The sequence below is a fragment of the Engystomops pustulosus genome, chromosome 4 (genome assembly GCF_040894005.1).
Source record: "Engystomops pustulosus chromosome 4, aEngPut4.maternal, whole genome shotgun sequence".
NCBI lineage: Eukaryota > Metazoa > Chordata > Amphibia > Anura > Leptodactylidae > Engystomops > Engystomops pustulosus.
This window is the reverse complement of record NC_092414.1, coordinates 132394462-132410813: the sequence shown is the minus strand read 5'-3', so window position 1 is coordinate 132410813 and position 16352 is coordinate 132394462. Positions and strand designations below refer to the sequence as shown.

The 16352-nt window shown below is 39.8% G+C and overlaps 1 protein-coding gene across 1 annotated transcript in view; it reads right to left on the bottom strand.

The window, feature by feature from the left end:
• LRGUK (leucine rich repeats and guanylate kinase domain containing) overlaps positions 1–11704 on the bottom strand; it is a 42122-nt gene extending 30418 nt beyond the window's left edge. Inside the window, exons 1-5 of the mRNA XM_072147480.1 lie at positions 11395–11704; positions 10161–10268; positions 6744–6825; positions 742–842; positions 503–584 (exon numbers count right to left, since the gene is read on the bottom strand). Coding sequence (XP_072003581.1) covers positions 503–584; positions 742–842; positions 6744–6825; positions 10161–10268; positions 11395–11577 — 556 coding nt within the window. The 5' untranslated portion in view covers positions 11578–11704. The remainder of the gene's footprint in view (positions 1–502; positions 585–741; positions 843–6743; positions 6826–10160; positions 10269–11394) is intronic.
• Positions 11705–16352: the final 4648 nt, after the last annotated feature.

Here is a 16352-nt window from a genome sequence, read left to right as displayed (position 1 = left end):
AGATGCAACTACGTTGTAACAGTGCTGTCTACAGGTGGGAATCTGTACCTTCTGAAACTGATATACTGGTATGGCTTCAAACCCACATCAAGTCATTAGGCTTCCTGACAGTCATGCTTGATTGTAAGGGGGCTGCCTTACATGGTAGCAAAAGAGAAAATGTTTTCCTTGTCCAGTCCTGGAAAACTAATTAGTATAGTGACAAAAGTACCCCATGTAAAGCTTTCGCTTTTGACTCACATAGTTACAGTTTGAGTCAGGTCTAAGTAATCTAGATAGATAAAGCTTTGTTTAGCAATTCCACTACCGCCAACATATTAATTAAGGTATTTGAGGATGGATACTGGCTCCTTGTATCAATGAGGAGACCATCTCTAGACCTATAGAGCACTGATATATTCTATAATTTCAGCTGAATTTAAGCAATGTTTGACCACACTAATTACATAGGTACAATTCCTTAAGATTCCAGGTTGACTAGTAGTGGTTACAAAAAGGATACTACTCAATATGAGTGTTGTCAAAGCTCTGTGAGCGGATAAGTCGGTCATAATGGAGATATTATTATAAGAAAGATCCACAACCTAAAAGTAAGTGATGGAAATAACATGTTATGACACATCATATATCAAGAGCCTCAGACAACATTTAGGAATTATTGCATAATGATGAACATTAATATGAAATCATAATGGTATAAGGATACAGCTGACCATTGTCCCTGCATTGTATGGTGCTCACCGTTAGATTTTTGGGGGGGATGAAGTCAAAGAACGTGCTCAGCTTATTCTTTGATGCACGCAGCTCAGCCAGGTATGGCATGTGACCAACACAAGACAAATCTAGAGAAAAAATGGAAACAACAATATAAATACATATTTGTATATAAAACATTCTTTTTATACATATTTTGCTATATAATATCATTGCAAATAAATTCAGCAAGAGTAGCAATAAGTACCCAAATGGAGACATAAATTAGGAGCCAAAATATAAGTGGTCACTGTTTTACCAGCAGCCCATGTGAAACATAATAAAAACTGTTCTTCAATATATTGCATTTTGGTCATTTTTAGATGCTTCAGCAATCAATAACTCAAGTAAGCATTTTACCAACATGAAATGGGGGCAACAATTTTTCAGGTAAAACAGGTATCATATGACCAGCTTCAAATTTTGCAATGTAATAACTGCAGGTGACCCTCAGCAAAAATCCCAAGTAGCTTAAAAGAGAACACACTGCTTATTTTCAAATGCCCACAATTACCACATTTTTGCAAGGTATGCACACCCCAATACAGGGCCCCACATATTGGACTTCCCCTGGCATAGTTTGGCTTTCTACCAGTTGCAGATCATTTGACTCAGGACATCCTGTGTCCTGCTGCACTATCATGGGCAACCCCTTTAATATACATATTTGCAGTGTTTTCCCAGTCACCTCCTCATTTATCTTGCAGATGTTAAATGTAACTTAGGTTCAACCCTAAAATATATCCATTCTAATGGAGCATACCAGCACCTTTTGGTTTTGTAAAACGCCCTTTCGGTTTCTGTCTATTGAAGACCAAGAAATGGACTGGAATTTAGTTTGCCAGAGGTGACACTCAGAGCCCTTTCTCTGGGCACCCAGGCCATCATCAAAGAGGACTCAAAGTATCCACTTGCACTCCCAGGCAGCCCAGGACTTGTCATGCTCAATGTTATTATAAAGCAACAGCGCTGCATGGGACTACAGAAAGGGTGGGAAGGAGTGGACAGATCAGAATAATCATTGTTGCTCCTTCTCCAGGCAAAATACTTCTTCCTGTTCTGGGGAACAGGAATAATTGGTCCTTATTCTATCTACTGTATTGGTGTCCTCAGAACACTGCCCAAAATGCAACTCAAACCCAACTTACTTATAGCAAAGTGCCAACACAAAAATTTTGAAAAAAAACAACATAGGTGTTTAACCCCTTAAGGACGCAGGGTTTTTCGGCTCATTTCTCACTCTCCAACTTCAAAAATCCATAACTTTTTCATTTTTACGTGTACAGACCTGTGTGAGGGCTTATTTTGTGCATAACAAATTTTACTTTCCCGTAATGTTATTTATTTTAACATGCCGTGTACTGCGAAGCTGAAAAAAAATTCCAAATGTGGAAAAATTGAAAAAAAACGCACGTGCGTCACGTTCTTGTGGGCTCAGTTTTTACGACTTTCACTCTTCGCTCCAAATAACACGCCTACTTTATTCTTTGGTTCGGTGCGATCGCGGTGATACCAAATTTATACAGGTTTTATTGTGTTTTAATAAATTTTCAAAAATTAAACGAATGTGTACAAAAAAGAAAAAAACATTTTTGCCATCTTCTGACGCTAATAACTTTTTCATACTTTGGCGCACGGAGATGTGTGAGGGGTCATTTTTTGCGAAATGAGGCGACGTTTTCATTGCTACCATTTTGAGGTCTGTGCGACATTTTGATCATTTTTTATTTCATTTTTTATGTTATGTAAAAAGGTGTAAAAGTCGCATTTCGGACATTTGGGCGCCATTTCCCGCCTCGGAGGTCACCGCCGCCCGTAACCGTTTTTATATTTTGATAGATCTGGCATTTTGGGACGCAGCGATACCTAATATGTTTGTGATTTTTACTGTTTATTATGTTTTATATCCGTTCTAGGGAAAGGGGGGTGATTTGAACTTTTAACATTTTATAAATTTTTTTTATTTTTTAAACTTTTTTTAAAAAAAAAATTTTCACTATTTTTTAGACCATCTAGGGTACATTAACCCTAGATAGTCAGATCGCTCCTACCATATACTGCAATAAACACAGTTGTTCGTGGTGCACAGTTTGCCCCTTAAGGAGCTACTCACGGTATAAGACCGGTCCACACAGTCTATGAAAAAGTCCACAAAAATAGAGAAAAATATTTTCACTATGACCGGAGCTCCAAGGATTCTTCTTCTCCCTCTTATTTTATCTTAAAACTTCGATGAACAGCACCAATATTCAATTTCTCCTGCTGAAAGTATGTCACCATTCAGACTAGAACCATCGCACTCTCATTCTCCTCTTTTAAGTGTATTGTAACTGGAAGAAAATATGCAGGCAGATGGTGTGGTACGTTCCAACAAGGTTAAAATTTATTCCAATTCATCAAACTCACAAAAATCCATTAAAAATGCGCATATCACAAATTCACATAACGGGACGCTAGCTTTCTATCCGCCCGACCCAGGGTTTCGCCGGCAAGGCTTCTTCCATGACATACTTTCAGCAGGAGAAATTGAAGATTGGTGCTGTTCATCGAAGTTTTAAGATAAAATAAGAGGGAAAAGAAGAATCCTTGGAGCTCCGGTCATAGTGAAAATATTTTTCTCTATTTTTGTGGACATATACTGCAATACTTCTGTATTGCAATATATGGCATTTTTGCAGCACATTCATTACAATGAGCCACTGGCTCATTGTAACGAATCTGCAGATGCCAGATAGTCTCGGGTCAAACGAAGACCCGAGGCTACCATGGCAACCGATCGCCGCCCCCCGATGACGTTCGGGGGCGCGGCAATCGTAATAAAGATGGCGCCGCCCGCGCACCGCCGTCTTTTAAACGCCGCCGGCGACTTTGCCGCCGGCGTTGAAAGGGTTAATAGCCGCGATCGGTGCAAGCACCGACCGCGGTTATTGGCGGTTGGGGTTTGCTGCAATATGCAACAACCCCCACCCGTGAGCCCTCTTCATACATTCCTTATACCTCTGTGCCGTAGAGCTACGGCGAAGAGCGTTAAGGGGTTAATATAGGGACTTGTGTAATAAACGTTAGACAATCTTGACAGTGTACTGCGGCTGTCCTCTGCTTGCCTAAAACTGTTTTATACTGTTCAGGGGAAGGATTGGGGCAGAGCTCAGGTACACCTGCAGTTGATAACCAGCATTATAGATAGAATTGCCCCATTTTAATATTGATGTATTTTATTTATAGCTATGTCATATGTCACATATAGGGGTCTACTGACCTTTATACATGACCCCAATCCCAGTGGCGTAACAAGACACCAGTGGGCCTAGATAGATAGATAGATAGATAGATAGATAGATAGATAGATATGTGACAGATATGAGATAGATAGATAGATAGATAGATAGATAGATAGATAGATAGATATGTGACAGATATGAGATAGATAGATAGATAGATAGATAGATAGATAGATATGTGACAGATATGAGATAGATAGATAGATAGATAGATAGATAGATAGATATGTGACAGATATGAGATAGATAGATAGATAGATAGATAGATAGATAGATAGATAGATAGATAGATAGATAGATAGATATGTGACAGATATGAGATAGATAGATAGATATGTGACAGATATGAGATAGATAGATAGATAGATAGATAGATAGATAGATAGATAGATAGATAGATAGATATGTGACAGATATGAGATAGATAGATAGATATGTGACAGATATGAGATAGATAGATAGATAGATAGATAGATATGTGACAGATATGAGATAGATAGATAGATAGATATGTGACAGATATGAGATAGATAGATAGATAGATAGATAGATAGATATGTGACAGATATGAGATAGATAGATAGATATGTGACAGATATGAGATAGATAGATAGATAGGGACTTGTGTAATAAACGTTAGACAATCTTGACAGTGTACTGCGGCTGTCCTCTGCTTGCCTAAAACTGTTTTATACTGTTCAGGGGAAGGATTGGGGCAGAGCTCAGGTACACCTGCAGTTGATAACCAGCATTATAGATAGAATTGCCCCATTTTAATATTGATGTATTTTATTTATAGCTATGTCATATGTCACATATAGGGGTCTACTGACCTTTATACATGACCCCAATCCCAGTGGCGTAACAAGACACCAGTGGGCCTAGATAGATAGATAGATAGATAGATAGATAGATAGATAGATATGTGACAGATATGAGATAGATAGATAGATAGATAGATAGATAGATAGATAGATATGTGACAGATATGAGATAGATAGATAGATAGATAGATAGATAGATAGATATGTGACAGATATGAGATAGATAGATAGATAGATAGATAGATAGATATGTGACAGATATGAGATAGATAGATAGATAGATAGATAGATAGATAGATAGATAGATAGATAGATAGATAGATAGATAGATATGTGACAGATATGAGATAGATAGATAGATATGTGACAGATATGAGATAGATAGATAGATAGATAGATAGATAGATAGATAGATAGATAGATAGATAGATAGATATGTGACAGATATGAGATAGATAGATAGATATGTGACAGATATGAGATAGATAGATAGATAGATAGATAGATATGTGACAGATATGAGATAGATAGATAGATAGATATGTGACAGATATGAGATAGATAGATAGATAGATAGATAGATAGATATGTGACAGATATGAGATAGATAGATAGATATGTGACAGATATGAGATAGATAGATAGATATGTGACAGATATGAGATAGATAGATAGATAGATAGATAGATAGATAGATAGATAGGTGACAGATATGAGATAGATAGATAGATAGATATGTGACAGATATGAGATAGATAGATAGATAGATAGATAGATAGATAGATAGATATGTGACAGATATGAGATAGATAGATAGATAGATATGTGACAGATATGAGATAGATAGATAGATAGATAGATAGATAGATATGTGACAGATATGAGATAGATAGATAGATATGTGACAGATATGAGATAGATAGATAGATAGATAGATAGATAGATAGATAGATAGATAGATAGATAGATAGATAGATATGTGACAGATATGAGATAGATAGATAGATATGTGACAGATATGAGATAGATAGATAGATATGTGACAGATATGAGATAGATAGATAGATAGATAGATAGATAGATAGATAGATAGATAGATAGATATGTGACAGATAGATAGATATGTGACAGATATGAGATAGATAGATAGATAGATAGATATGTGACAGATAGATAGATATGTGACAGATATGAGATAGATAGATAGATAGATAGATAGATAGATAGATATGTGACAGATATGAGATGGATAGATAGATACATACATACATACATACATGGATAGATAGATACATACATGGATAAATACATACATACATACATACATACATACATGGATAGATACATACATACATACATGGATAGATACATACATACATACATGGATAGATACATACATACATACATGGATAGATACATACATACATACATGGATAGATACATACATACATACATGGATAGATACATACATGGGCTCTGGTGATTCCTCCTCCCTCCTCTCCTATTGGCTGGTCGGGTCAGATGAGCAGCCCTCTGTGTGAGTCCCGGCTTTAGCAGGGGGAAGGCAGAGCAATGACTGCCTTCCTACCGACATTACTGTGCTCAGGGGTCCCAAAAGAGAACATTGAACAGTGACAGCCCACTATATCTTAGGGCCAGATCCTTATACCCCTGCCCAATTCTATTATGTCGGAGCAGATGTATCATGCTGCTCTCTTCTGCCCGCAGTGGTTTCTATGGGAACCACAATAACATTCAGCACTCCCGACAGCCGGAGCTTCAATGGTGACAGCGTGCGTGCCCACAGGAACGGCTCTGCGTTCCGCATATGGCACGCGTGCCATAGGTTCGCCATCGCTGCCCTAGAGTGACACTGAATACTTACCAGTGATTTCATTGCAGGACACATCCAACTTATGCAGGTGAATATAACTACACAAAATCTTAATATTATCTAATTTGCGATTCTGAAAGAGAAAGGATAGAATGTGAGACAATAGATAAAATGTGAGACAATATAATAAAAATATATGTATAAAACAGAACTATTATAAATAGAAACCCTCCCCTGATGCATTATAAAACATTAAAATAAAAAATGTGTCTTACATACTCTACTGAGCCTCAGTGATTTCACATGCAGATTAACCTCATCCAAAGGGAGATTGGCCAAAACATGGAAGGCTGCTTATTTTCCATATGCAGAAAAAAGTTGTTCCATTGTTCCTCCGACTGAAAACAATGGAAGGCAGATTGATTGGCATTTTCAGAGCCAGGACACCTCAAAATCTGCTGTGGAAACAGACTCTCATGATGACATAGATCACGTTATATTTCTATCAATGTCATTGAACATAATCCTACTGAATTTATTGCCATGAAAAATGCAACCTAGAAAAATTTGGATGGGAGATAGTCATCATCTGTGTATGGACTATAGGGCATAGGAATATTCCTGTTGTCAACGTATTTGTATATTTTCAGCTAACGGAAGAATCGACACAGATAAATAAGTATAGGAACGCCAAAATTGGTATTCTATGAGGTACAAGTATGTACTAAAGTGTCAGAAGAGCTGAAAGATCACATTCAACAAACATTTCTGTAATTGTAGACAACCCCTTTAATAAATTGTTTGATGACTGAACAATCCACAGAATATTAGTGCAAACAGCTTAGGGTCTGCTCACATCTCATTTACTCTATAAGTTATTCTGCATTTATAGTCTGGAGTGGAGACTGCACAGACATAAAGTATAATGGAAGGATGTGAACTATCCCCAAGGGTATGAGGTGGGATCAGACACTGTCAGCACTACTTTGACATCATTTGCATATAGAACCTTTTTCTATAGCAATATCTAAAACTTTGATTTCTAAGAAACAAAATCTAGTCTTTTTTACAACTGAGGATTATGTTTTGGGCAACTTTACCTATTTTTTATTATAGTGAATGTTTAATAATGAGACTTTCTGTAAGTTATCGGAAATCTACAATACAATTCTCCACTTGGTTTGCAGAAACATTTTCCAGTGGAAATATGATCTGGAAAAAGTGTATTAAGGGTAAAAGATACTCCTTTATTTCCAACATAACAGACACAGCGGGAGTTGTGAACATCCCATGATCCCTCATGTATTTTTCTACTGAACACAGCTTGTGTCACCAGGGGACAGTATTTGGGAACATGCTGTGACAAGATCATCCTAAATGCCATATTCTTTGTTCCATTACAGCTGATTTAATATATACACTTATTCTTTATTTTTGACAGTCAGCTGAACTCAGATCTAATCAGCAGGTCCTTATTTCAACCTCTGAGCCTTCCTTTAGGGAAAAATGTAAAAAAAATAAATAAACCACACAGGTTGGAAGTACTGCAGACTGTCTCCAGCACAAAATGGCATTTCCTCTCTCTCTCTATATATATATATTATCAAGGATATGGCAGAACAAAAGGTTGCAGCACTCCAATAAAAAAATTAGGGTAGTCAAAAAATCAAGTGGGTTTATTTCATGCTGCAACATTTCAGCTCCACCATGGAGCCTTTGTCAAGCAATTACACAAGGTGAGTTAGAGGAATATAAAATAACTGAATCACCAGTTACTTAAGTCACATGATTTCATAAAGTGATCAAATAAATTCTTATTTTTCATGTTATACAATTCATCAGTTCAGTGATAAACAATACAATACATAATATGTACCATATTTTTCAGACTACAAGATGCTTCTTACTATAGAACGCACCCCAGATTTAGGCTTCCAAAAAAGGAAAAATATATTTTGCACCAATTAATATATCCCTGTTGGTCGCACTAAAGCACAGCACACACATCTCTGCTTCATCCATACAGTTACACACGCAGCTCTGCTTCATCCATACAGTTACACACGCAGCTCTGCTTCATCCATACAGTTACACACGCAGCTCTGCTTCAGCCATACAGTTACACACACATCTCTGCTTCAGCCATACAGTTACACACGCAGTCCTGCTTCAGCCATACAGTTACACACGCAGCTCTGCTTCAGCCATACAGTTACACACGCAGCTCTGCTTCAGCCATACAGTTACACACGCAGCTCTGCTTCAGCCATACAGTTACACACGCAGCTCTGCTTCAGACATACAGTTACACACGCAGCTCTGCTTCAGCCATACAGTTACACACGCAGCTCAGCTATACACATATAAGGAAAACACAGGGAACTCCTATACACATGAATACATACACTGCTCTACTATACACATATAAGGAACACCCTGGGAACTACTGTACACATGAATACACACACAGCCTGCTATACACATATAAGGAACACTCTGGGAACTACTCGACACTCACAGAACCCCTTCCCCTATTCCCCTCTTCTTCTTACCCTCGCCAGGGGCTGTGCCGCCGGGCGCTCCCTCGCCAGGGGCTGTGCCGCCGGGCGCTCCCTCGCCAGGTACAAGTATTTACTGATCCTGGGTCCTCTCTCCCGCTTTGCTGGGTCACTCTGCTTTGTGTCCTTACATACAACCAGTGTCAGGAGCGGCAGGATTCATCAATGAAAGTCTTCAACAGCTGGACTCTGTTTCCCCGTGCTAAGTTGCACAGGCGCGCGTGTGCCGGGGAGATCGGTGACGTCACCGCCTCTCCAGCACGTTAGAATCCGGCGCACCCACAGGCACGCGCATGGTGCGCCGTGCCCAAGTGCGGTGCGCCGAGTTATAAGTTAATATAACTTATAAAACGGCGATAGGGGCTTTGTTCCCCTAACTAAAATATGCTCTGGCACCAGCTCACCCTGAGCTGGTGCCATGTATATGTGTCTAAACCTACCACTTGTAAGTGGTAGGTTTCCTTTAAGTGTAGATGAATGTGGCTGCACTTTATGTACATGCTCAGTAGCAAAGCTTCTCTACTACAGATCAGATGAATAAGGAACTGGGAAGCAATTACTGCATTCATCTCAGCAGAGATAACCAGGAAAACAGGACTGTGATGTCGGAGTCATGATGGTGGAGACCATTTTGGTGGAGCTGGAGTCGAAATGTTAGGGACATTTCCAGGTCCTTTCCCCATTCTACTGGGTGACCATAAGCTGAAATATCCAGAAAGAGATTCTTCATTCACACCCAAGTAAGGCATGGATAGAAATACCGCTTTATTTACTCTCATTTCCGATTTCTCTATTTACTTTCATTTTGGATGCAAGCGCACCATCTGACAGAGTGGAGAACAGGAGCCATTCCTCTCAACAACTCATTTCAGGCATATCCTACAACAGGTATTATACCATAGATACTTACTGACAGGTTTAAATGCAGATACACTTGTTCACTTCCAAGTGCTGAACGACCGAACATGGAGAGTCCTTCAGATATCATTTCCTCTTTCAGCTCACCATCAAATTGTACCTCAACACATAAGGACAGAAGTCATGTTAGAAGCAAGCACAACTTTGCTTCCATACTTCACTAAATATTGCTAATAAATATTTATGAGTAGCCTGAGAGTTTTTAGCTTGTTTTTTGTTAAATAAAGTGAATGCATTCCTTTAAGGGGGACATGTCACCAGCTTTTACATCACGAAGGTGAGGTAAGAAATATCCTTTCTGAAATTCCCTCATTTAAAGGAAACCTGTCACCAGGAATGTTATTTTTAGCTGGTGACAGGTTTCATTGGCCCATGCTATGCTTATTTTAAAAATACCTTTGTCAGCATTCTGAATCATTTTAGTACTTTATAAAATTTTATTTCACATTACTCATTTCCCCCCAGCAGCGCCTGGGAAGTCCCAGGGGGGCGGGGGGTTGCAGCTGCAGCCGCCTATGTCTCATAAATATGGGTCGTTCCCCAACGAGCAGGCCCAAAGAGCTGGCTCTTCACTGTAAACGAAGAGAGTCGGTTCACATTGGCTTGTTAGCACAACCCCTTTATGGCCAACTTCACCCGTAAATCAGAATCCACAACCCTTTTTATAATGGTTAAAAGGAGTGTGGATGGGTTTTAGCAACTGAACAGCGACTCCCTATATATTTAATAGAAGACCCGGCTCTTTTCAGTGAACTGAGCCTGATGATCCAACTCACTAAGAAATGCCAGACTGCCCATAACTTGTGTCTCAGTAGTAGCATTTCAAAGATTTTTAAGTTTTATATTTTTATTTTTTTCGATCTGATGTGTATTTTGCAAGATATTCCACCATCCCATCCTTCCCAATATATAAGTATAAAAGGGGTAACACTCCACACAATTTACAGTGTACAAAACTTAAGTTTCTTTTATGTCCATGTGTCCAGTCACGTTCCAGCTCCCAAGGACTGGAGCCATTACTCAAGAAGCGGTAGGAGGAATAACATCCCAAACTATCAGAAGGTCACAATATCCGGTCACTTGCATAATCCCCAATAGGCCAGTGACTATACATACACATATATATACATATATAGTGGGTGCTGGCCCCTCAGTCTTCTGGAAGCAGAATGCCCTGAGCACTAGGAGTGATAACATCAGGGGTTCCGCGCATCACTGCGTCTTACCTCCATCTTGTCCTCCTCCTGTTCGCTGCTGTCACTGTCACACTCCCTGGGGTCCCCATAGTAGTCAGGGCTGGGAGTCCCCCGGCTGGCCGCGCTCGGCACACGCTGCTGCTTCTCCATTGCAGGACGTCTTATATGGGAGAACTCTTCCTGGAAGCCGGGACTGAGCACTGCCACCGCCATGTTCCTCACCCGCAGTCCCCGGTACAGCGTTACCTCACTGCGCTGCTGGGAGACGGAATATCCAGGTGTCAGCCGCCATGTTGTGTACACACTGGTTACTAGGAGATAGAACCAGAGCGCAAAGCATCCCGGGAAATGTAGTATTCGCTTCATGGCTGCAATGCAATGCGAGGAGAGGGACAGAGCGCGGCCCGGGCACACAGCACACAGCTCTCTATAGTTCTTTGTATAGGGCCAAGCTATATATGTATCTCGCATTCTGTGGTGGTTTCCAGGACTCACCTTAGGGATATACATTGTATATATACAGTGCACTTTATTTATGTCACACATATTTCCCAACTTTTGGAGTTTCGAAAAAAGTGACAAAAGTAGCTCCTCGCATAGTACTTTACACACCCTTTGTCTGCCCCTTTCTCAACCAAACATAGTAGAATTAAGCCGCCAAGAATTAACCTTGTCTTCCCTTAATATCATGTCCCACTTAATATCATGTCATATTGTGGCCCTCTCATATTTGGGGCCAATTCATACTGTCCACCCCCCCCCCCCAGCTCGCTTTCATTCTGTGCCCATCTAGTAACCCCCTTCCTACTGTGCCCTCCCTAGAAGCTCCCCTTCATACTGTGCCCTCCCTAGCAGCTCCCCTTCATACTGTGCCCTTCCTAGCAGCTCCCCTTCATACTGTGCCTTCCATACGAGCTCCCCTTCATACTGTGCCCTCCCTAGCAGCTCCCCTTCATATGTACACTCTGCATCCCATGTTGACTGAAAAAACTGAAATGTAGATATTTTTGCTAACTTAGTAAACAAGAAAAACTCATATGTAACTCATAAGCTGCTCATTTCTTTCTGTTCCTCCTTGAGATGGCAGAGCACATGAGAATCATGAGGTCTAAGGAACTGCCCAGGGAGCTCAGAGACAGAATTGTGGCAAGGATCAGATCTGTCAGAGTGGGGAAGGTAAAGAAATAATGAATAAACATGATGAAATTGCAACATATGATAGTTAACAGAGATATGTACAGTATGTAATTACTGTACTGTGTTATTAGTGTGATATTGATCCTAAGGCTGTAATGCATAAAAGAAAAATGTATTCTAAACTTTGTAAGGAAGGCTAGATAATTGCTCTGCTGTTTTGCAGTATATTTTTATCCCTGTAACTATAGCATACAAATGTCTTCGTTTATGTTTAACGAAGGGTGCGGAGAGAAACAGGAGTGTCTTTATTTCTATTTATTCCTGGGCGGCTGTGTACATTTCCAATGTCCCTTTTTCCTGTAGCTGCCCCTCTTCCAATGTTCTCTTTTCCTGTAGCTGCCCCCCTTCCAATGCCCCCTTTTCCTGTTGCTGCGATTTGACTGCCATTTTGGCTTATGGACACATGCAGATTGGTTTTCTCTCCCTGGCTTCAGTGGTTTGTAACTGATGCCTTGCTGACCCATTCTTTTCAATGGGCCTTTTCACACTTCAGTTTGATCCAATGTTGTAAAATGTTGTAAACACAAAAATAACAGGTTCTAAAATAACTGAAATGTGGAAAAGCTAATTGAAAAGAATGGGTCAGTAAGGCATCAGTGACAAATCGCTGAAGCCAGGAAGAGAAAACCAACCTGTATGTGTCCAGAAGCCAAAATGGGTTCAGTGAAAAATCACTAATGGAAAAAAAAATTCCAATGTGAGTCCACCCAAAATGGGCCTTTACTGGGGGCTTGCCTAGCCAAGGGCAATGGAGCTGTGAATACAGCCATGTCAATGTGATAATGTCATTGCACCTATGGCTTTAGAGCTGTACATAGAGTATTTGGTGCTGTTACCCCAAACAAAGAGACGCCAATGGAGCCAACATGTATTGCAGCATTTTTTATAGCTGTATTTGATATTATTTGTAGTTTGTATATCTGGGTATTGGGAATTGCTATTTGTGCAGTTCTCTGATATGGGGCGGGGGTCTTCTTTAACATAAAGAGGTATAATATGGAATGAAGACAAGCAATATTCTACAAATCTGCAGAGGGATTGTTAATAAACATGTGCTTCTGCATTGACTTGCAAATTTGATTGCTCAGACACATCCATTATTTATACACAAGTCAATTTTATATTAAACCTGTAATGTTTGGAATAGTATGAGCAGAAATTATTAATAGGTTGTATAACATGACTTCTGTGACTCAGCTTTGCTTATATAGAAAATTCATTATATCTTCTAGATATTAAAGCAAGGGAATTTAAAGGAGAACCACCCATTTAAATAGATAAATGGCAGCTTATGTCATTGCTGTAACTGGCCCAACGTACATCTGTGGCCTCATGACAACCTATCTTGGATTTTCTTTTGTTTGCTGTCCTCAAAGGTACACTTTCTGGATCCAAACCACAATCTACATCCGGTTGAACACACAACAATCCGAAACATGCAATGGTAGTCAAATATGTCATACCGGATCTATAATCTTCCATTATCCTGTATAGGCCGGCTGCACATGAGTGTTTTTACCCATGGAAACAGACCTGTGTGCTGGTCAGATCCCATGGACCAAACACAGTGCAGTGGACAGAAGTCCTGTCTGTTGGTCGAACCACTGGGCCAACAATAAAACCCTTGTCAAAGTGTTGGAGCTGCAGTTTGGCCAGTAGACAGGGAATCCTTGTATCATAGTTCTGTAAGATGCAAGATTCCCTTCCTGTGCAATATGAGCAGTCCGTGGGATCTGACCTACACAGGTCAGATTCCATGGACTAAATACATTAGTGTAGAGCCATAGTAGTCATTGGAGGACTAAGACTGCCATGGGCCCTCGGCTGTATGAATTTTTTATCCCCTACAAGTCTGGAATTCACTTCCTACATATGGTACCAGAATCAAGCTTCTTGGAGAATGGAGGATGTGTCTCCTATGCCTCCTTTCAATCTGTGGTTTCAGGACCTTTGGAGGAAATCAAAGTTCCTGAAATGGCTCTAGTGTGCATGTGTATTGAGAGTATGAACAGATGTACAAGGATTTCATGAACCAAGCCCTTCTTAGTATAAAATTTGGTGAGTGGTTGGGGGGGCCATGGGCCCCCTAGAAGGCATGGGTCCCAGGCTACTGCCCATAATGATCAGCTGCTCCAGTTGCCTACTAACACTTAACTAGGGTTGTCACGAGGTGATTTGATTAAAAGGGCAAATCTGTAAATTCCAACAAATAATGTTGACACCTACCACAGGAGCTTAACATCCCAATATACACCATGGCTGTTGCAGACCTCCATTATACATACATTAGTTGTTGCATAACATTGCAATAAAAACTCAGCTGCTGCAGAACATCACAATACACCAGGCAGCTGCTGAGCCATGATTAAGACTTCATAGGGCTTTTTCATGCTAGATAGTTATGACTGCAATTTTTAATGTACAGACACAAAGATGAAATTAAATAAAGTGAAATTGTTTGGTCAATTGCTGGTGCTAGATCCTTTTTTTGAGCTATAAATGAATGAATGGATGAAAATCCTCAGCCACATGCTGAGCGCAGGCCATGTTAAACTTGTGCAGCAGTAGCTGTGATGCACTCCTCTGTGCCCCTCCCCCTTCCTCCATTATGGCAGCAGAAAACGGGCTGTATATAACAGACCTTGTGAATGTACTGGTGCAATCTCCAGGGTGACGATGCTGGTTCTGATGTAACATTTCACCACTAATCAAACAAAGAATTCTCCCCTTGTGTCCTAAATGAGTTAAAACAAATCTACCAGTAAGAAAAAATACTGCTTCCAAAGTCATATGTAAATGAGCTGAGAAAACTAAAACTAGTATTTTTTTTTTAAATTGGTAACCAGACAAGTTTTGACATCAAAAGGGAATGCTTTAAAGTGATATCAAAGTTTTAAAGAGAACCAAAAATGTGCTCAAGAGTTGATTTCTGGATTTATCAGAAAAATTAGGCCTTAGAACATAATATGACTGCCATGATCTACAGTAGAGCAGCCTTACCCTCCCCCATGCATTCATATTTTTGTTCCAATTACATTTAGAGAATCGGAAACTTAACCCACTAAATGGGCAGTGGAGGACGGCTGACCTCTCATATATACATCTCTCAGTCATACAATACAATAGACCTTTGACCCTTTAAGCAGGATTAATATATGAGATCATTGTGCGATAATACTGCAGCCATCTACGTCTAAATGATGCACTTAGATTATCATAAATCAATCCAAAAATAATTTCAGCGTTTGTTGCTGTCTCATGATTTATGTCTCGGGCCAGCTAATTATAAGTTTTTCCTGTTTGGGATCAATGTAAAGATATGCTTGTATTAATTAGAATTTAGGTGCAGAAATTCCTTGACAGTGATTAATGCTGCTGGCTGTGGGGCCGCACATATATGTAGGTTTATGCAATACTAATTGGCTATTTCAGTCACAGTGCATGCACAGCGAGGCGCCCGGCTGGATGCGTTCTGCTCCGGCTTCCTCTGGGAAAAGACTTGCTATTTTTTGAAATGTGCTTACTCGCACTGAGCATAATGTCTGACTATGGCAAACTGCTTCACTTATCAGGATGCAATTTTAGGAGTTATTGTGCACGGACAGGAAAATAGTTTATATAACATCAGGACATTCTCCATTGGGTATATATTGTATGGTTTACTCCTTCACTGCAATAAAAAGCTTCCTGAGATAGGATCCTACTACATCACAATAAGATTAAGTAAGATTGTCTCAGGACCAGCATCGTAGCACAATTTATGTATAAACAGGAATAAACATTCCTAATAT